Source organism: Phaseolus vulgaris, chromosome 1, assembly GCF_051622355.1.
Source record: "Phaseolus vulgaris cultivar YP4 chromosome 1, ASM5162235v1, whole genome shotgun sequence".
In the NCBI taxonomy this organism is placed as follows: Eukaryota; Viridiplantae; Streptophyta; class Magnoliopsida; order Fabales; family Fabaceae; genus Phaseolus; species Phaseolus vulgaris.
In genome coordinates this window covers 35396365-35418858 of record NC_143498.1, presented here as the reverse complement: position 1 = coordinate 35418858, position 22494 = coordinate 35396365, and the positions used below count along the sequence as shown (strand labels likewise).

The following is a 22494-nucleotide window of genomic DNA, read 5'->3' as shown; positions in this document are numbered from 1 at the left end:
TTATTTTTAATATTATAATACTTAGTTAATTTTTATTATTTTAAAAAAATATGAATATCCATATTTATTTTTCTTATTAGTACATATAATAAAAACAATAATTTTATCTTGTACATTTATTATACCATCAAATTTAGAATATTATTTACATTTTTAATCTAATAATTAAATAAATATTAACTTAAATAAATTTTAATTTTAATTGAGTAAATTAGGTTTGAAATATCGTAGCCTTAAAACTGAAATATACTTCATTTCTCACTCTTCGACCTATGGTAATATCAACCAGATAAGAATTATAAATAAAGTGCACCACCGTACAATATTTTAATATTATAATCAACACATTATGAATAGAAAATAAACTTTTATATATTTTTTAAAATATTAACATAAATGGTTACAGTAAAACACTATAAGTAATTATATAAATATTACCCCATTTGTTGATTTGTTATATATAATTATTTTTAAGATTTTGAATATTATTCTTTTTTAATTTTAATATAAAAATTAAAATTATATAAAATTTAATACTTAATATTTTTTTATACATACTTATAGATGTATAAGAGTCAACTGTTTCAATTTTAATTTAAATTGTAAAATTTCAATAATTGAAGCTAACATTCATTTACATTTAATGTTTATAAATTGACTGTTTTTGTTTTTAAAACTTTATAGTATAAATACATTAGAAGCATGTTGAAATAAAAAATTGTTTAACAAAATATATATAAATTTAACATTTATAAAAAATAATAAATAAATCCAAATATTTTTTATATATTATCATTAATTTTATATGCATAAATTAATATTTCAGTGTAAAGTAAAAAAATATTTAAATTACTTTGATCTTAAGATGATAATTTTTTAGTAATATTGCTTTGATAATTGCCTGACATTTGCCAAAAGGTGGACAATTAAGGGTGTGGTGTCACTATTAGCTACAACAGTTTGAAGCAAACTCAACATGAACCAAAAGACAGACATTAAATACTTAATTCTGCTAGTAAAATTAACTAAATTCAGATACATTAGCATAACTATATAAATTTTTAAGTGTTTCTTCTTATTCTTCACAAATAATTATGAGAATACTTTGGGAAGACAGAGGTGAAATATTTCTCAAATGATGCACCTTTGAAGCTGGTCAAATGATATGATTCTAGAAAAGATGCAGCCAAAAAGGTGATACATAATGACTATCTTCGAAGTTGTCTCTGCAAAAGCAAATATTAACTAAATGAAAACCCCATTTCCTTTGAATGAAGATAATGCTTGTGATATTCATTTTTTAATTCATATAATAAAAGGTTCACAGAAATTTCTATATCATCTTAAGCATAAACAAAACTTGAATAATGGATACAGGAAATATTTCCAAGTGTATATAATACTTACTCTAGGGGCATTGTTGACAACTTGGGGTCTCCTATCAGAAACTCTCTCAGGGTCTGGTATTAACTCTGGACTATCATGCTTATAAAATGCTTGTAAAGCTTTTCCAATAAATGGACGAACAATATTCACTTCCATTGCAGACAAATTTTTTATCTGCATTAGACAGATAATTATAAGTTGCATTTGTCAGCAAATACATAAATAGACATGTAATCAGACTAATAGCCTGTTTTCTCCAACCAGTTTTTATCTACCTTGGAAAAACAGTAAAAGTTTCAAAAAGACTGAACAATGGCATAGGCATCTAATTCTCAAAGCAATTATTAAAAATTGAGTGTAAGAAGTGGAACAACGCAAAACTTTCTCCACTCCCCATATTTCAATTTAATTGTATAATTACGGAGAGAATTATGAGCTCTACAGTAGAATACAGTATTTGGCATCAATTATGTCTAACAGTGATCTTCTATAAGGGGAAATTGTTATATTCACATCATTCACTTTTATTTCCTTAAATTTAGCTGTATGGAAACTCTTAAGAACATTGATAATGCACAGATGAAATAAGAAAAAAATAGTGTAACTTCTTGTTCAGTTACTTTTATACAGAGGATGGTTGTATTACCTTTCAACGATGACCAGAAACAAGTTTAAATGAAACAACAAATACATATATTGTATAAAATCCTAGATGTAAACAGAAAAGAAACAAATCACTGGAGCATCTGAATACACAACATAGTATGATAGTAGTGTCAAATTCTCAGTAGATAAGTACTTGCTAAAAACAACATGCATTTACTATAAATATTACCTTAACAGCAATTGTCCGACCATTAAATCCTTCCAAGTCTGTTTCAACTTTATGAAACCTTACATTTCTTATATCTTCAATTAGAGATCTCACCATATATAAATTGGGAATGTTATCACGTGCACTACAAATTTAACAAAAAGTTAGTATAGTAAAATAAGAGCATGGAACAAAACAAAATAAATATTAGTGTCCCTAAACTTACTGATCAAAAAGAAGTCTTGAAATTTCCACATAATGGAAAGGCAATTGATCTGACATCTCTTGAGAGTCTCGCTCTGTCTCCAAAACTTGACTCAACTTCTCTAGTCACAAACAAATGTATTGTATTGGAAAATATTAGGTCTTTATTTCTGGCATTGTTTACTGTTTAACCTGAACACAACTATAATATTCTCATGAATTTTCATCCATTCAACGATAAAAAAAAAAAAAGTATACTCTCATCTACATCAATTATCAACCCATATACGAAGGATAAAAAATCAAAAAGAAAGAAGTCATTCACATTGATGAAAGAATTAGTGACAAAACAAATGACGAAAGATGGTACGACTTTTGTTGTATAATAACATGAATATTCTTATTCATAATAAAGAAATAAAAAAATAAGAATCAGGAATTATAGCACTTTCTGATAAGATATGTATTGAGTCAAGCATGTTAAAAATGGTCAAAGGTCACCACGGTAGACGGAAAACAAAAAGTACTCAGGTTGTGGCTGTCGTTGGAAGAAAAAGTGCTTAGGGAGCATGGTCACTGTCAGAAAGCTAAAATCTTCATATATCAAGGCTGGCGAGAAAAAGCTCACCGGAAAAAAAAAAAAAAAAGAAACCCACTGGAAAATGTGGACACTAAACAATACTCATCAGAAAAAAATCCATGGTAACAGTTCTCACTGAAAAATGTTTATACCAAACAGTACTCGGAAGAAAAGCATCAGCAGACAATACTTGTCCAGAAAAAAGCACACACCGGCGGTGAAACAGTAACACCAATAGGTAAAAGCTTGTCAAAAAGTTGTTAGCGGTGAAAACAGTAATACAGGTGGTCAGCAGTGTATTCGGTGTGAACAGTGACAGCATAAAAATAAATAGAAATAGGAATCGAATAAACGTACACCATTTCCAAAAAAATTAATCCATGAGAAGTCCACAGAGAAAGCATATATTCATATTTGAGTTCCCTTCTAGCTTAATTGTGATACCATATTGAAAGAATAAGTGAACAAATGGATCACACATGATGGTAACATTCTAGAACCATGTTTACACACTAAGTATTGTTATTTATAATAAAAAATATAATAACAAGGAATAGAATAATATCTAATAATAAAAATGTTTGGTAAGATATTTCTTATCATTTTTTCTATTTGATGTTCAATTATATTTTTAAAATAATTAAATAATATCTTTAACCCATATAAACCAAGTTGAATATCAGGAGTTAAAAGGACCCAAAATGGCATGACAGACAGACTTCCTGTTTTGAAACATTCTAAGTGAAACAGGAAAAAAAAACTAGCATGAAGTTGTTCAAACCAAATCATAAATTATGAAATCGTTCTTCAAATTTCTTTCACAACAGCACCTCTAAAATATATGTCCACAGTTAAAATATTTTCATTTCCATTGTTAGATTATTAGGAGGGGGCTAGGGAGAAGAGAAGAGGAGGAGAAATAAGAAAGAAAGGAAGCTCACCAACAGACATCCACTGGGGAGGGTGAATGGAGCACTTGCCTCTCTTCTTGAGAGCAATGGCCAACCACAGCGGTACTTGAGTAACAATCTGTGGCGTAAATGGGCCAAAGTCTCCCTGTCATTGTTAATAAATAAGAAGGGTAATTTGTACGAATCTGCAAAATATAACCAGTTTTGGGGTGTTTGAATTCTTGCTTACAGAAATGAAATTGAGAGGTCCCATTTTGAGATTAGGCACAATGTCCACTATCTCATCCTCAGCAATGAACTCAAGCTGAGTGACAGGCAAAATCATAAGATATATATTAATAATTTTAAACAATTTCAATTATAGAAAGATTTTCCAATACAAATAGCATACCTCCTCTGCTGAAAACAGTGAAAGCTCATGGTTTGATTGCCCAGCCATCTTGTCTCTTTCAATTTGAACTCAACCTAATGGATCTAATCTGCCTCTTTTACTTGCATCCAGATGAAAATCTAGAGACAAAATATTCCTGTTAACAAATGCAGCGAACTGCAAAATCAACTTCAGTAGTATATCATTATCTACTGCAAAATTGAGCTGAAAAAAAAAAGAGGATCAAATAAAATCCGCCACTAACAACAGTTGCAAAAAGTACAAGAGAGGGAGAAAAGGCGGCAAAACAAGAAACAAAGCTTGAATTTGAGAAACAAAACTAAAGAACACAAAAGGCCAATAGCTGGCTTTTTGTATTTTACCAATCCCACCTAAATTTATTTTGTGGGCAGTTTGCAGGTTGAAGATCATTTTATTTAATTTTATTTTTTATTAAAGCCCAATCTTCGTTAATCTAAAAACACACATTGAGATTTCATTTCTCAGAAAATTTAGAATCTATTCAGTCGCATGAAGTATCTTCAATTTGGTCCAGGGAGAGACGTGGCGGAGCTCTAATTCAGGGACTAATTAGATGACAGTTTTGCATGATTTAAACACTAAAATGATGATACTTGGCATTATTGATTAAAAAGAAAATTGAAGAACACATACACATTACTGATCTCAGAAACTAAATAACTAAAAGAAATTGTAGACGGGTGATAACGCTTGCAACTTGCTTTTTTAAACTAGAGTCCATACCATATTTGTCCAACTAAAATCAAGACAGAAGATTGAAAAGTAAAAAGTGAACAGAAAATAAATTTGCAATGTATATAAATAGTAATAGAAGCAACAAAACACTTTGAAAAATAATACAATAGACAAGGTTATCAAATGAAATTACTATTTAAACACTAAACAGAAACCAGCAACTAATTCGTAAATCATCATAAAATTGCCATTTTTTAGAACAATAAGCAATTACTACATCCATTTTTATCCCGATACCCCACTTTATCTGTTACAATTTGCATTGTCGTTGAAATATTGTATAAAGACATCACCCCTTTTCTAATGCTATGAGCAATGTTGCCAAGATCGCGATCCGGCGATCGAAGGGCTGGATCGGACGATCCATGGGCCTCCTCAATCCATGACGCGGTCCAAAAACAAAAAAAAAAACCCTAAACCCAATAAAACCCTAACCTGTGCCTCTGTCGCGCCGTTTTTCCGCCGCTTGTGCTCGCCGTTTCGCCGCGCTGCCCGCGCTACGTATCGCCTCCGCTAGCGCTGCGTTTCGCCGCCGTCGCTTGCGTAATTCGCTGCCTCCGCCACTGCGCTCCACCGCACACGCTGCTCGCGCTGCCTTGCGCTACCTCTGCCACTGCACACGGCTGCGGAAAATGAAGAAGAGACGGCGCATGAAAAATATGATATAATTTGTTGAGCGAGCCAGCACAACCCGGTTCAATCTATGGTAAACTAGGAAATTTCCAACCTAACTCGACCCACATATTCATGAATGACTCACCAATTTTTTAAAAATATTGCCGAGTTTTTCTATTTCTTTTAAAAGTCACATAATAACCTTTTATATATATATATATATATATATATATATATAAAAGATGTTTCAAATGAGAACAACGATTAAGATGGGAAACAAATAACAAACAATTGTCACCCTTAGATTAAAAACAGAAGACAGAGATCATAACTCAACTAAAATTAAATCAAGTGACCTCTTTTCTCCCTCCCATATCATATTTTCACACACTATCTATCCTACAGGTCTTAAAGCAGAACCAAAACAAGAACAAGAGAACCCAACAAAATTATAATGCATTGGGTTATGATATCGGTAACTGAATATGAGAATGACTAAAATGGAGAAGAAAAAAAGCAGAAGGAATGAATGGGAAGAATGCATATGAAATTGTGAAAGAATTGAATCACTTTATTTTGTTGCAACCACATAAGAAAATTTGGGCAAATTTTTAATTGTTTGGTATCAATTGAATGAGAAGTGACTGAATAGATCGGAATAACAAGCGAACAAGAAGAAGACGTATGAAAGTGTGTGCAACCTTGAAAGGAGAGGGGAACGTAAAAGAGAGAAGAAATACACCATGCAAGAAAGATAATTGAATCACTTATTATATTATGCTGGCACCACATAAGAAAATTTAAACAAATTTTTAGTGTAAATTCCATGAGAACTGAATGAATTAACCTAAATAACAAACCAATAAAAAGAGTGAAACTTAATAATGAAGAAAGACACATGATTTAATTTTAATTGGATTTTACTTTAGTTATTTTTAGTTTAAGGATTAAAATGATTTGTTCTCATTTTTTCATTTAAGAGTTGTTGTCATTCAAAACCTTATATATTTACACACAGTATTTAAGTAGTTAGCCATTCAAATGGTTTAAAATCATAAAAATTATGTTTTGTCCCCAGTGAATTGTTCAAAGATCATGATCATACAAAGTAGAAGGGAAGTCTCATATAATATACTAATAGCACTATAATGCTATCATTTGTCAAATATTCCATACATCCAGTGCAGTTCTTCTTACTCTGTTTAATAGCTCATGCAGGTTATAATTTTGGTATTTACAATTCAAAACAATAAGGACAAAAAAATTCAGTCTAGGATCAGTTTGGCAAAATTGGATAAAAAGGTAAGATTAAAATTCATGTGTCAGTTTTATTGTACTGTACAATTAAAATATGAGAGACCATAACACATTATAAAACCAAAACATTAAATCACAAACTCACAACAATTAAACCTCTGAAAATAAAAATTATTTATTCTCATTACCATTAGCAAACAATGCCATGCTGTAGAGTTAGAGAAAAAGCAAGGAATCTACTAACCTCTGGGCTCTGATTCGCAAGACCGAGATGACGGCGCAACAAGACAACGGCGGCGACAGAGATGAAGCGGAGGCTGGGTTGAGAGTTAGGGTTGAAGAGAAAACGATGAAAAGAGAAAAAGGAATTGAGAGGGAATGGCTGAAATACGGTCATTCTATTTTGGAGGGAAAACAAAACATAATTTAGAGGAAGGAGGGAAAAGATTCATGAATCGCACCAATTTTTATTTCTGTTTCTTATTTTACTTTTGTTGCTTTGGTTCATATAAAATTTATTTAACTGAGTAGTTAATATATCAACATTTTTAAATATTAAATTATTTTGGTTTAAATAAATTTATAAATGTTAACCAAGAAATAAATATGAGTGTATATTCTTTTATTTATACTACTGAAAACATATTCAGTGTGTCATTTCTTTGATGATAATAAAAAATGATGTATTATATTTAAAAAAATTAATATTAAAATTATAAAAAATTGTATATATAAAAAATAGTAAAAAATAAATTTTTTAATTTTTTAAAATAATCTATACAAAATACCAATCCTGTCCTTCTCTGCACATTTTGTTTTATAAATTTTTATTCTTGTTGTTCATGTAACTATTTTATAGATAATTGTTTTCTTTTTCTGTATTAATCTATTTTAAAAATATTTATATTATTATATCTATAACAATGGATATTCTTTTCTTTTATGTGGACTTTTCATAAAAAATATATATTTAATCATATTTTAAATTTTTAAAAATAAAATAAATTATTTAACCATTTGTTCACATTACTACATTACAAGTTAACGTACAGGATAAAGATCCAACTTTAAATATAAATTTAAATTTAAATATAAATCAGGTATAACATATAATTTTTAAGTACAAAGACTTTACATGTTCCTAAGATGTAATATTGTTTAATGTTTATACGTTAATCAATAATTCTTTTCAATAAAGTTTGTAAGGTAAGCCACATTCATCAATATTAGTTGAAGTAGAAGCACAATAAAGACAAAGAGAGTGAACAATACATCTTCATATTACAATAACAGTAACAATGAGATGTGCAAAAGTCATGAATTTCTAAGAAATCTTTTATATAAGATTCTATGAACCAGGCAATTTATATTAGTTATTTTTGGACATGTGTTTAGAATAAAGTATATAGTTTGTCTGCTAGAGAACTTTAAGAGAGTGAACTTTTTTTTTTAAAGTATTTCATTTTGTAAGGTTTATTTTATTAGAATAAGGCATGCATATTTCTTATCCTCTTTTTTTACAGTGAACCTTGTAATCAACAACTCTTCTTTTGCATAGCATAAAGAAGATGTTTTGTGTATTTCGTTGGGAAAGACATTATATACTCGATGCTTAAACTTAGGGAGAGTTTAACAAATATCGTGGAGAACATTTGTATATTTATCCTAGAAAGACTTTGTATATTTAGCCTAATGAGACTTTGAGTACTCAGATAATGAAGAATGACTTTATGTATTCATTGTAAGGCAGCAGTGACAATTGAAATATTTGTAATTTTTATTGATTAGTGGAATCCTTAACAATTTCATAGAGAGAACTAGACATATTTCAAGTGTAGGGTGAACCAGTATAAAATTGTGTATTTTTTGGTATTATGCATTACACACTTGTATTTGCTATCGATGGTCTCTTTTAAATTATCTTGTGAAAATGCTTTGAACGTGTTTTACAAATCCTTAGAAGACTCCATTTACAATGTTTGATAGACCAATTGTGCAAAGTTTTTTAACCTTTATTCAAACCCACATGAGAGTTAACATTGCCTTTGAACATTAACAATTACAAATTACAAGAGAATATGTGTATTTTTTTAACCTTCTTCATGTGTTTAATTGTCTAATGGAATATCCATTATATTATCTTAACATTATGTAATCGATTGATGTCTCCATTAACTAAAATGGTCCAACTAGCTAAAGGCATATTATATTATTTCCATTAGTGAGGAATTAGTTATTATCTATTAGTTATCTCTTTGAACTCTTCATTATATATGGGTTCTTCTACTACTAATTAAGATATGTGGATGTTTGTAACTTTTAAAGTGCACGTTGTAATTCTTTAAGTGAAGTTTTCACTATTTGTATACTATTAACTGTGAGTTTTGTAGTCATCCAAAGATACTCATTCTTACTTTATGTCCTTTTCTCAATCTTTGATACTATATTTTTTAACAAATTGGTATTAGAACTTCAGTTCTGATTAATTCTACATAATCAAGTCTGTGACTTTGACTCTAATACCAATTTTTAAATAAAACTTTTACCATTATACCAAAAGATATAACTTATAATTAAGGTGTAAATTTTTCTACTCAATTATGATTTGTCCCATTTGATTTCTGCCATGAAACAATTGATACATCCTACGATGATCTCTTCCTCAACAATTGTTCTACTAGGAAACTTTTATTTCTTGACTTATCTAGCCTCCGTGTAACATCCTATCTTTGGAAGTGTAATATATGTATAAACATGTGGGTAGAAACTTTGTTTGAATTAGGAGAGCAATGTGTTTAATTCTTATATTATCTTGAAATTTCTAATTTTCTATTTTAGTTTAATTTAATATTCTTGGAAGACTAAGAAAAAATTTAATAAAATATTAATTTAAATATGAATAATATGATTTAATATTAATTAAGACACGATTCAGTTAAAAATTGAAAAAAAAAATCTTTTTGAGGCTTTTACTAATTAATTTTCAAGCAATATGAGTTATAAAAATGGTAAAAGACACTACAAGAAAAAAAGGTTTTAGTGGAGGTTATTTAGTGGAAGTTAACATAACCTTAGGAATTGATTTAATTAATGGAGGTTTTTTTCTAAAACCTCAACAAAATAACGGAGGTTTTTTAACCTTATTTAAATTCCAAAGGTTTATTATAAAACCTTGGCAAAATGACGGAGGTTTTTTTAACCTTCATTAATTTCCATAGGATTATTTCAAAACCTCCGCAAAATAACGGAGGTTTTTTAACCTTAGTTAATTTTCAAAGGTTTACTTTAAAACCTCTGCAAAATAGTTGAGGCTTTTTAACCTTTGTTAAGTTTCATTAATTTATTCTAAAATTTCATCAAAATAATGGAATTTTTTTAATTTTCATTAAGTTTGAAATGTTTATTGTAAAACATCAATAAAATATTTTAAATTTTCTCAAATTTCAATAAATAAATATAATTAAAATTAAAAAAAAAATAATTTAAAAAATAATTTTAATATATTTGATAACTAAATTCTTAAAGTTTTTGAAAATGTAAGTTTAAACATATAATTTTTTTTAAAAATATTCTTAATTTTAAATATTTATTTAATTAAAATTAATTAATTTTTATTTATTTTATATAAATATTTTTAATAAAAAAAATTATCTTTTTTTTTTAACTTTTCCAAAAGATGTATTTTCAAACCTCAGGAAAATTCTCACACTTTTTTCAATTTTGACTAAAAAGCTCATTCTCCTCTTCCACGGTAACTACTTCTCATCCATAGAGCTTCTCCTCCTCCACCACGCGGACCTAGTTCTCCTCCTCCACCGGACCTGCTTCTGCTGCTTCACCACGGTATTTGGTTTCTTCTTCTTCTTCTCAGTACATATTCTCTCTCTCACGCCCCTATATGCTCCACCATTGTTCTCTCCGGCGAACGCAACACCACCGTCATCACCATCGATTTTGCTCTTGTTTTCATTATCCTTTCTTTGTTTCCATTGTCGATTTCTTCAGTTGGCATTGATTTTCTGAGTTGCTTATTTGAATCAGTTGAAGCATAATCCCTAACGCTTTATCGAAATAAAAATGTTGAGGATTTTGTTAAATCTAGGGTCTAGTAACTTCGGAATAGATTGGAGGCTATTTTGGAATAGATTGGAGGTTCTGGTGGCTTGAAAGAGGGGAGTGCAGGGTTATGGTCCAGGGTGTTATGTAGGCTCCTTTTGATGGTCTTTGTTTGATCTATGGTTAGCTATGTGTACAAGGGTTGCTATAGGTTCATAGTTAAATCTGCTCCAGCTCAAAAAAAAAAAAAAGGATCCCAACCATTTGTTTTCATTCACTGTTTCTGATCCAGTTTTTCCAATCATTATGTTTTCACATTTGTTTTCAATTCTGCACTATTTGCTTATTCTGCACTATGTTTTTAAATAAACATCATAAGTATATGATGGTGGTCCTGAAATTTTGAAAACCTCTAGTAGGTTGCTTGGGCATATCTATGCTTGCAGTCCATGGATGCATAGATTCCAAGATAAAGACAAAGGCTTATTAAAGAAAGGACTAGTTCAAATCAAACTGGTCCTTGAATCTTGTTTTTTGTTGTTTGGTGATCCTGACGCTGATATGGCTTTTATTATTAGGACCTATCTTCTACCGTCTTACGTTAGCCAACTAACAAAAGTTTAAAGTCAATTTAGGAAATAAGATAGAAAGCAACACAAATACAAGTGTACTAAATTGTGAGTACTGGTTTTGGATGTTCTGGTTTTGTTGAGTATGCAGAATGGTTTAATTGGAAGGAGTGTCCAACTCTAGACACTAATGTCAGGCTTGTGTAAGTTGCTTGATGACCGATTGGTGGAGTATGGATGTACTCCTCCATGAAATAAATTTTAATTTTATGGAGGAGTTGAAGAAAAAGATTGGTTTAGATTACAACCGTCTGTCCCGGATGTCAATTGTTGAAGAAGGTGCTGTGAAGGTATTCTAGAACAACTTGTCAATGCTTAATCTGGTAAATTTGGTAGGCTACAATTTCTTTCTGCATGTGCTTATCTTTTCCACTCTAAAATATTTTAAGTTATTCAATTTAGCTATCAGATAATGTCTAGTGTAATGTATACTATTTTTATAATAAAGCTTAAGGAATGAGTGAAATCCAGTGGTACTGATATTTTGAATTCTGTCATTGCTACGTACAAAATATTTAAATATCCTTTCCAAAAGGCTTCATAATTCTTACCGATTTACACTTTTCTACATTCTTTGATTTGCTTTATTTCTTCTCTAAGAAAACTAGATTAAATTTGAGAAGGATAGTTATTATAAGAAAAAGAAGAAACACAAAGTGAACTTATAAGAACTATTGGTGATGGGATTCAACCATTGACTGTGATGGTGCTTTAGATGAGTATGTAATTATATGCATTTATATGGAATAAGCTTTTAGGAGAGCTGGTGTTTGTACTTTCTTGATGTTTAACCTAAGCAAGACGGTTATTAAGAGCATTATAATGTCTGTATCATGCATTAGTTTCTGACACTATAAAATTAATGAATGTAAGTTTCAGTCTCGAAAGATATAGTACCCTGTTTATATCATTAATTGTGTTTTTTTGTATCTTCAATATATGTAATATTTGTCCGTGATTGTTTACATTGAAACATGTAGTTCTTATAATATAATATAGACGCGTTTGTCATGTGATTTTGTTATTTTTTTTCCTGGTGTTGCATAATCTTATTTTCTTGACTGTTTAGGAGGCAATGTGCATGTTTGTGTATATTCTCCCTATGGTTTTGGCATTTGCTTACATTGTCACATTTGTCTTGTTGGCTTTAATTGAGACTTTGATGGTAACTTGCTACTTATGAAAATTGACATGAATTGGTTCTTTTGAATATGGTTTCTGTTGATGGCTTTTGAATTGTATGGTATGCTTGCTGGTAATGTCAGTCCGATGACTGGAGAGAATGTGAAGCCAGCTTATGGAGGTGAAGAAGAAGCATTTTTAAGGAAAGTTGTCACTCCTATCTACAATGTGATTGCTAAGGTTTTTCTTGCATTGATTACAGTCTGCTTGTCCTTTCCTTTTTTGTTTGTGGTCGTCCATCCATATAAACTTATTTCATTTATTTTTCACATTGATGAATAAATTGATATTTCCTTGCTCAAAAGGAAGCTGAACGCAGCAAAAAGGGAAGGTCAAAGCATTCACAGTGGAGGAACTATGATGATTTAAATGAATATTTCTGGTATGAGTTTATGCTTTAATTTTTCTCTGTATTGACTGTCATGCCTGTCAATTTTTTAATTTTTAACAACATACTTGTAGGTCTGCTGATTGTTTTCAGTTAGGTTAGCCAATGCGTGCTGATGCTGATTTCTTTTGCCTGCCTTCCGAAAACTCATTTTTTGATAAATCTAATGTAAGTATTGAATATTAATTTCTAATTTTCTCTGCGCATGATAACTATAAGCATGTACTTTTCTCTCAATTTTGTAAAAGGAGATTACTTTGTATTGTCATTAACTTTCCTGTTCATTGAAAATAGCTGCAAGGCTTCTTGTTTTATCATTCTGTTTGATTTTTTATATATCTCTAGATTCTTTTAGATACTTATTGTCATCTTTAGAGATAAAGTAAGAATTCATCGAGAAAGAGAAGTGGAACAAAATATTAATTTAAGTTTTTCTAATTGGGGTGTACTTAATAGTGCTCCCTATTTTTTTTTTTAATTTAAGTTTATCCAAGTATTCAATGTTTTTGATAAGAGTCTTGAAAAGAAAAATAAAAAATAATGAATTGCTGAATCGTGTAATATTTATCAGAGACCATCAGTGCTTTCAAGATTCAAAGTCATCTCTGATTCATCATAGGATACAAATTGACTGTTGGCCAAATCATATTAAATAAATCTTTAATTTGAATCAGGAATAATAAGATTTTTATAAGTAATTTTGATTTTCTATGTTAGCATTAGAAAAGAAAGGTGTGATGCAGTTTTACTTTGAAGACGTGTGAGAGGCAAATGTGTGTTATACTGTGAATGCTTTTCCATTGCGGCTGCAGCTGCTTTTCCAGTGAATCATATATCATATATTATCATATAATAAACATACAATGTACTCTAATATGTGAAAACATAGAAAAAAATTAATGCATAATTATATATTATATAATAGAGACAAATGTATAACATATAATAATATATAAATATAAACCATATATATATATATGAATAAAATTGTATTATGTTAATTTTATATTTTCATTTCTTATAACTTTATATTATGTTAGTTTATCATTATGGTTATTCATGTCAGATTTTTTTAAAATTATTTTAGTATATTTTGAAAACTTCGATTTTGATTATATAAGTGGGCCATAAGATTAATATAGTTTTTTTTTTTTTTTTTTTTTTTTTTTTTTTTTTTGCATATAATGAATATGAATTTTCTCATAAACCTTATATTTTATATTTTACGGAGGTTTTGAAACCCATGGTATTTTATGGAGGTTTTGAAACCCATGGTATTTTATGGAGGTTTTGAAACCCATGGTATTTTACGGAGGTTCTAAAACCCGTGGTATTTTACGGAGGTTCTAAAACCTGTGGTATTTTACGGAAGTTTTGAAACCTGTGGTATTTTACGGAGGTTTTGAAACCCATGGTATTTTACGGAGGTTCTTAAACCCATGGTATTTTACGGAGGTTTTGAAACCCATGGTATTTTATGGAGGTTTTGAAACCCATGGTATTTTACGGAGGTTCTAAAACCCGTGGTATTTTACGGAGGTTCTAAAACCTGTGGTATTTTACGGAAGTTTTGAAACCTGTGGTATTTTACGGAGGTTTTGAAACCCATGGTATTTTACGGAGGTTCTTAAACCCATGGTATTTTTGAAAGGCTTTTCCTGAGGTTTAAAAAAACCCTGGGGAACACATTCCCCAGAGATGGTTTAGCGGGGGAAACTACAACCCTGGGAAAATGACTTAATGGAGGTTTTAACCCTAGATAATGTAAAAATAAACCCTCGTTAAAACCATTTTTTCTTGTAGTGAGAGACCATGTGTTGTTGGGTTTGTTAGGCCAAACTACAAGTGCCATTAGCAAGAAAAAAAATCCAAACCCCGTCTTGTTGTACTAGATTTATGCCAAAGAGAGAGAGAAGGAGGAAAGATGAAAGTCAACATGTTTACTATATGTGTGACTTAAGGTATAAGAGTTAGCTTTATCTCTTTCCTCTCCCTTGTATGCATGCATGTGTATGGTTGTGAAGCTTTGTAGTAGCATTTTTCATTTGTTTTTTTGTCTCCCAACAACTCTTGTCCTTGAAAGGAGCCACACTTACCTTACCCACTCACTTGGCCATTTTCTCTTGTTTCTTCTATCTAGTTCACGATCAAGCATAGGGAGATCCAAGAGGTAAGTTTTTCTCTATTTTATTTTCCTTCTTTTCTTAGGGTTAGAGTATTATACTTGAAAATATGCTTCTTCTTCTTCTTCCTTCTTGAATTTTGTGATTGAGTTTCTCTCTTGTTGCATTTTCATGACTCTCACTTTCTTAGTGTGATCATCTTCTTCTTAACTTTGCTTTGTGTGTTGCTTCACTTAAAACTTAATTGAGGTAAGAGGAGCTTTCTTTCACCATTTAAACTTATAACTTAATATTTATACCACAAATTTTGAATCTTCCTTGCACATACAATGTCATATAATTATAATTGGGCAATTTAGATATTAGAAAAAAAAATATTTGGATATGAAAACCCAAGGATATACTAAAAAATAACTTAAAACAAAGTTGTATAACAAAAGTTACAAAATAAACCATTTTTTTGAATTTGGTTATGGTTTTGTTGGAAAAAATGAGGGCAATGTAAATGTGGGGTCTGCACCTATTCACTTTATATTGTTTTACATTATGACTTCTATTTCAACATAGGTGATGATAAGATTGATGGAAATTTACTAAACTATAGGTTAGAAGGCTTATGATTATGAAGTTATTCGGTGTTATGCATACAATTTTTGGATTGAGTTTAGAGGTGTCTGACTCTCGAGAATTATTTATTTTAGACTTATAATTGATTAGTTGAAGTTTGGATTTTGACTTTTGAAAATTTTAAAGAATGACAAGTTTTAGATTTACCCGCTCAACAAATTCCACTAAAAGAGCCAACATTAGTCTAAAACCTGAATTCATTCAACAAATTGCAACGTGCTCACCAATTTGAAATCCACTTAACAAATTTAGACCCAAGAGCAATTGGAGAAATATCTTTAAAATTTTGCTCAATGGATATAAAATTAATTCATTCATTTGTAACAAAAATTCTTATTGACTTGGTTTATTTAAATAACTTTGATATTCATGAATTTAATTTATTTTAATGAAAATATGATTATATTTTACATATCTTTTTTTTGATGCTTGAAATTTAATAACGGGTGAGGATTGATTGATGTCATGAATAAATATGATTTAAATGATGTATGATATGATGTAATAATAGCCTAAAAAATTATTTTAATTGACCTTATGTTGATTGAGACTGTTGACTTGAATATTTATAATAATATTCTCTCTGTTTCAATTTTTTGATATCCAATTTATACTTGTTATAATGTCAAATATTTGTTAAAGATGTAATATTATTTTTCAAATCCAAATGTATATGTGTGAAGTGATGTGCGTAATTATATATGTTTATTTAAGAGAGAAATTTATTGGAGTTAATAATTGTTCTGGAATTAAAATAGTGAATATATAATTGATTTGGGGGAACGAGTTAGTTGTTGTAAATTTTTAATGAGAGCAACTTTTTTGTCATTAGCAACTTTTTTTATCAAAACAGGAAACAAAAATATGAAATAAAAAATTAGGAAAATTAAATCTGCAAATATTTCATAAAAGAAATTGAATGCAAATTTTTACACGGATATTCTCTAAAAATCCTGCAATTAAAATTCCTCTTCCTTCAAAAATAGAGCAAATATACTTTGAAGATATTATTCAAGAAAATCTTCAACAATATCTATCACAGCAGTGTTGGAATGAATTACAATCAATGCACAAATCTGAAGAAAATTGGAAACAATATATGGAAGAGAAGCAAGAGTAAAATCTGAGATTGTTTGGGAATGAAAATATATGTTTAATAATTTAAAACAAAAAAGGAAGGACATGATAATTGTAAAACAATATCATAAGGTAGATTTTTAATCCTATTTTGTGCAAGGAAAAGAAGATTATAAAAGAGACTTCATAGGAAGGAAGAAGGAGCTTTTTGGATCGCGTTTGAGAGAAACAAACACATTCTATACCAAATTTTCTTTTCCATTTTGTATTATTCTTGTTTTGCCTCCGCATGGAAGGCTAAACCTTTTTTGTTGATTCCTTTGTAATTTTCTATTGAGTTATGAGGTTTAGATAAACAAAAGTTTCATTTTTTTTAATCCTCTAAAGCATTTGTTTTGTATTTTTTAAGGATTTTGCAGAGGAATTTTAATTGCAGAAGTTTTAGAGAATATTCTGGCAGAAATTTGCATTCAATTCCTTTTCTCGGATAGTTGCAAATTTAATTCTCTAATTCTTTATATCAGATCTTGTTTCCTGTTTTGATAAAAAAGAAGAAACTTAGGTTAAAAATACAAAATTAACAGAAATAATAATAAAGGCCCACATAAACTCAATTATATGAATCTGAATTAAAACAATGAATTTATTTATTATTATAGTCTAATAATATATGATTAAAGCTATTAAATGTGAATAAATATATGCTCATCAAATACCCCTACACTTATCCTTTTGCACTCCTGGAAAAAACACTCTAAGGACTCAAAGAAAAAATAAAAATAGTGCAAATAGAAAATTCTAAGAACACATAATGACAAACCTGATATAATTTCAAGAAATCAAAGAATTAAGATAAATGTGAATGAAAATTCCTATATCTTAATATACAAGCAGGTAATTGAAATCAAAGGTTGAATAGAAATGATAAAACTTCACTGGACACTCTCCAACTCTGAAGTGTTTAGGGTTTGTATTTACACTCAGCACTCATGCAAACAAATACTACCATATGCTTAACAAAACTCTAATATTCTCAACAATCGGAAAACATGCAATCAAAGATCAAGAGGACTTCGTAAGGGTTGTAATGAGGCTAAGGTAAAGGTAGGTAAAATGGGGAAAGGAGGCTTAAAAACCATAGAAAAACAAAGGAGCAATGGAGGATAGGTATAAAAACAAGTGTAAGTATCATGACAATTCAACTCTTCTTTTTATTTCAAGATATAGTAGACAACGAATCTAGTGTATTTAGAGGATATACTCTTATTTTCTTTATTTGCTTTTTCTTTTTCTGGTTGTACTCCCTTCTTCTTCTTCTTCTTTTTTTATTTGAAGAGGTAAACTATTAGAATGAGATACACCCCCACACTTATTCAAGATCCTATTCCCAAATAATTTCAAAGCTCCTTTATCTTCTAAGGTAGGGACAAACATGGTTTTTCTGTTTTAAGACTTGTAATGAGGATTAAAAATAAGAGAAAAAAAAAGGCTATAGGCTCAAGGGGCTAACAAATGAATTATCATGAAGGTAAGCTAATATGGCTAGTGGGTTAATTTAAACAAAGAATGCCTCTATCATTTCAGTTCATGCACATAAATCACGGTTGTAAAATAAAGAATCAAGATAAGTTTTAGAGTATAAGCAAACATGAGTAAAAACACACTACAGAGAGTATTAAGAGATATATCAATTACGACTCAAAAACTCACTATGGACAGTCTATCAAAAGATTCAACTTAAGAATTCTCATAACCAACTTATTTATCAATTTTTAAGAAAATCCAAACAACAAATATCAAGAAACCAAGATTTGCAAGAATTATGAAACATATCAGTCATTAGACGATCCTAAAAAGCTAATTTATTTAATTTAAACAGAAAATGAAACTCAAACAAAGCAAACAAAAACAAGAGACAAAAAAAATCCTAAACTATAATTCTCCTCCCCCACACTTAAATCAAACATTGTCCTTAATGTAAAAATAGTTAATAGATGTGTACGATAAAAGTAAGAGAAGGAATACTCCCTCTTCAAGCTTGAAGGTAATTGGGGGCTTGCAAGGTAATCTCTTCCACCGTCTCTTCTTGAGAAATCTCATGAAAGAGCTTTAGACGGTGTCCATTCACCTTAAATGTCTTTGTAGACGTTAGACTCTGCAATTCTACAGCACCATGAGGATGGACATGGGTAATAAAAAATGGACCAATCCATCTTGAGCGCAACTTTCCAGGCATAAGCTTTAATCTGGAGTTGAACATTAACACACTTGGCCTCCAACAAACTCCTTGCCAGTGATGAAGTGGTCATGGAGATGCTTGGTCCTCTCCTTGTAAAATTTTGAGTTCTCATATGCTTCCAAACGGATCTCATCCAGCTCTTGCAGCTGGAGTTTTTGCTGCTCTCCTGCCTAGTCATAATCCATGTTGCATGCCTTTATTGCCCAATAAGCTTTGTGCTCAATCTCCATAGGTAGATGACAAGATTTTCCAAAGACGACCCTAAGAGGAGACATCCCAATAGGTGCTTTATAGGCTGTACGATGGGCCCAAAGGGCATCGTCAAGACCATACATAAGCATCTTGAGGTGTTCCATATAGTGTGCACCACCATGAGCCCAACTGGGTATCAGAGGAGCCCATCAATCTCAAAGCGTTTCCTTTTTCACTCCAAGATGCAGCTAAAGATTGGCTTTACTATTTGTCGACAAGGTTAGTGACTAGTTGGGAAGAACTGGAGAAAATGTTCCTTAAAAAATTCTTCCTGACATCTAAAGTCACATCAATAAGAAAGGAAATATGCGGGATCAGACAACATGACAGGGAAAGTCTCTATGAATACTGGGAAAGATTCAAGAGGCCTTGTACAAGTTGTCCATACCATCATATTCACGAACAAGTTCTAATACAATACTTTTACGAGGGTATGATGGTTATTGATAGACAGATGATAAAGGATGCCAGTGGAAGAGCCTTGGTTGATAAGACGCCAGTTGCTGCAAGTCAATTGATTGAGATCATGGCTTCTAACAATCAACAATTCCATACACGTAGCAACTCTACAATACCTGTTTGTGGAGTTCATGAGATGACAACTAGATATGCAGTTGATAATGCTCAGATGAAGGAACAGTTAGACAACCATACATCCATGATGAAGCAGCTAATTATTCCTCAAACGGTTGCAAAGGTATGTGGAATCTGTACAGCTAACCATGCCATTGATACTTGCCCCACTCTTCAAGAAGTTGAAGGAGAAAATAATGTTGAATGTCCTCAAGCTTATGCTGCAAACATCTTTAATAGTGGAAGACAATGTACTGATTTTTCCTTCATTGATAGACTCTCTAACCCACCTTAGCAACCATTCAACCATGATTTTTCCACCAATAAGTATAATTCGGGTTGGAGGAATCATCCAAATCTTAGATGGGGTAACTCAAAACAACAACAACAACCATCTTCATTACTAGTTGTTGTATTAACAAAAGATGGATATTCTCTAGAGGATATAATGAAGCAAATGATTGAATTTAACATGAAGTTCCATTAGAAAGCAAATGAAATAGTACAAAAAAACAGATGAAAGAGTACAAAAAAACAAAGGCAAACATTCATGACTTGGAAAATAAGATTAGTCAGTTAGCCACTAGCGTGAATGAAATGAAATCAAAAGGGTTTGATAAGCTTCCCTCCCAAACGACCATCAATTCAAAGAATGTCATTGCTATCACTTGAGAAGTGGTACTCAGTTGCAAGCACCTGTGCAAAAATCCACCAAAGTAGACGATCAGTCGAGATCATCTAACACCTCCAACATAACTACTCCAGCAAATGATGATCAAAGAAGGGCCAACGCAAGCAATAATAACATGGACGCTCCTCCTATATCGTCTCATGAAGTTGATGTACAAGGAGAAAAATGGAAGAAGTTGACAAGGAGATTCTTGAGACATTCAGAAAGGTCGAGGTGAGCATTCCTCTGCTAGATGCTATTTAACAGATTCCTAGATATGCCAAATTTTTGAAGGATCTTTGCACACATAAAAGGCGTCTTAAAGGGAACGAAAAGGTAGACATAGGAAGAAATGTTTCTACTCTCATTGAAAAGCCTATGGTAGCAATACCTGAGAAATGCAAAGACCTAGGCACTTTCACCATTCCTTGCATAATTGGCAATAACCAATTTTAAAATGCGATGCTTGACTTGGGAGAATCTATAAATGTTATGCCTTTATCTGTGTTTACTTCTTTGTCTCTTGGTCCTCTTAAACCCACAAGTATAGTCGTTCAACTCGCTAATAGGAGAACAATTCAACTTGTAGGACTTCTTGAAGACGTCTTTATTAAAGTAAATAAACTTGTTTTCCTACAGATTTCTACATTTTGGACATGGGTGGAGAAGATTCACCTTTTGGTGCAACAACCATCATCTTCGCCGCACCAAGATTGAGGTTCATGCAGGCACACTGACTATGGAGTTTGGAGACATTCTAGTCTAGTTCAATATCCTACACACTATGAAACAAACGATTGAAGATCACTTTGTGATAATCTTGACATTTTGGATGATAATGTGTTAGATTTTTTAGAGGATTGTGATTTTTCTGATTTAATTGATCGGACAGACGCTGAGATATATGAGTTTATATAGTCTGATGTTCTAAACTATTCTAACTTTTGTGATGCTGGTTTTGCAATTGAAACAAATGTTGTTGATACAAACTTAGCAACATTAGACTATTCTAACCTTAATAAATTGCATGTTGTTGAAGTCTCTAGACATTAGACGCCCTCTTGTGCAACCACCACCACCTCCTGGCACACCTCTCGCTTCATCACCTACCTTAATTGCTTTATAACATTTGTTTGTAATGATAATGAGTTTTTATAAATATGCAAAAAATCAATATTTAGGAGATTCTCTTAATAATTTTGTAGTATGAGGAATCAATATAATGATTTTTATAGGTCCATCAATGTTAATAAAGATGGAATGTTATATGTTTTTATTCATTGAAACTAAGTAAGAATGATTAACCTCATCCCCAAGTTTCTCAATTGACTCATCCAAATAATTTAATTTATTTTTATTTAATTTTCATGCAAACTTATGTTAATAACTTTCAAATCAAATTACTCTACGTATTTTTATACTTAGTAAATGCTACGATTAAAATTTTAAATAATTGTTTCTTGTAGGTTTGATATCACATCCTTAAAGACAAATTATTACTTCTGACTCAGTACACTTGTCGTAAACGAGTAATCAAATGTGTCGTAAAAAAGTAATCAAATGTGACTTCACTTCACTTCACTCGCACCATGAAAAGTTATGTTAAGTTATTATAGGTTACACTTTCAAATCATTCTTGAACTCATAAGCTTTCCTGTCAAAAAGCCCTTACAACCTTTGAAATGGCTTCCATATCACCTACTCAACTTGGTATTCCATCGTTGTCCGTCAAAGATGACTAAACCAAACCTTTTATCTGTGCAC

At 30.7% G+C, this 22494-nt stretch overlaps 2 protein-coding genes across 26 annotated transcripts; one reads left to right on the top strand and one right to left on the bottom strand.

Annotated features, from left to right (window-relative positions):
- Positions 1-977: 977 nt before the first annotated feature.
- LOC137813862 (DNA replication complex GINS protein PSF2) lies at positions 978-7314 on the bottom strand. Of its 19 annotated transcripts, none has more exons than XM_068616315.2 (9): positions 7159-7314; positions 5478-5665; positions 4287-4422; positions 4125-4199; positions 3926-4040; positions 2427-2526; positions 2222-2345; positions 1408-1560; positions 978-1226 (listed from the first exon to the last, which is right to left on the bottom strand). In XM_068616315.2, the coding sequence occupies exons 3-9, from the start codon at positions 4332-4334 to the stop codon at positions 1209-1211; spliced, it is 633 nt and encodes a 210-aa protein (XP_068472416.1). In that variant the 5' UTR covers positions 4335-4422; positions 5478-5665; positions 7159-7314; the 3' UTR covers positions 978-1208. The 19 variants fall into 19 exon arrangements, with proteins under 19 accessions (XP_068472416.1, XP_068472419.1, XP_068472413.1 ...); XM_068616318.1 differs by having other exon boundaries at positions 4287-4405; XM_068616312.1 differs by having other exon boundaries at positions 4287-4442; positions 7159-7309.
- Positions 7315-10576: 3262 nt separating this feature from the next.
- On the top strand, positions 10577-21491 carry LOC137813861 (callose synthase 3-like). 7 transcript variants are annotated; one of them, XR_016520623.1, is made up of 6 exons: positions 10577-10757; positions 11691-11889; positions 12865-12961; positions 13087-13163; positions 13244-13337; positions 15310-16637. XR_016520623.1 is itself a non-coding variant. In XM_068616309.2 (3 exons), exons 1-3 carry the CDS (start codon positions 12824-12826, stop codon positions 13269-13271), a joined length of 243 nt encoding a protein of 80 aa, XP_068472410.1. In that variant the 5' UTR covers positions 12676-12823; the 3' UTR covers positions 13272-13690. The 7 variants fall into 7 exon arrangements, 1 of the variants encoding a protein (XP_068472410.1); XR_016520618.1 differs by lacking the exon at positions 15310-16637 and having other exon boundaries at positions 13244-13690; XR_011081517.2 differs by lacking the exons at positions 10577-10757; positions 11691-11889 and adding an exon at positions 21370-21491 and having other exon boundaries at positions 12676-12961; positions 15310-15339.
- The last annotated feature ends 1003 nt before the right edge of the window (positions 21492-22494 follow it).

What these genes read in the sequence shown, in the direction of transcription:
- LOC137813861 (XM_068616309.2), top strand. Translation starts at nt 12,824, where the DNA reads ATGGCTTTTGAATTGTATGGTATGCTTGCTGGTAATGTCAGTCCGATG. An exon ending in TCTACAATGTGATTGCTAAG is followed by an intron (nt 12,962 to 13,086) that starts GTTTTTCTTGCA and finishes CTTGCTCAAAAG; the next exon opens with GAAGCTGAACGCAGCAAAAA. An exon ending in GATTTAAATGAATATTTCTG is followed by an intron (nt 13,164 to 13,243) that starts GTATGAGTTTAT and finishes ACATACTTGTAG; the next exon opens with GTCTGCTGATTGTTTTCAGT.
- LOC137813862 (XM_068616315.2), bottom strand. Translation starts at nt 4,334, where the DNA reads ATGGCTGGGCAATCAAACCATGAGCTTTCACTGTTTTCAGCAGAGGAG. An exon ending in TCAAGACTTCTTTTTGATCA is followed by an intron (nt 2,346 to 2,426) that starts GTAAGTTTAGGG and finishes TTAAATTTGTAG; the next exon opens with TGCACGTGATAACATTCCCA. An exon ending in GTCGGACAATTGCTGTTAAG is followed by an intron (nt 1,561 to 2,221) that starts GTAATATTTATA and finishes TGTCTAATGCAG; the next exon opens with ATAAAAAATTTGTCTGCAAT.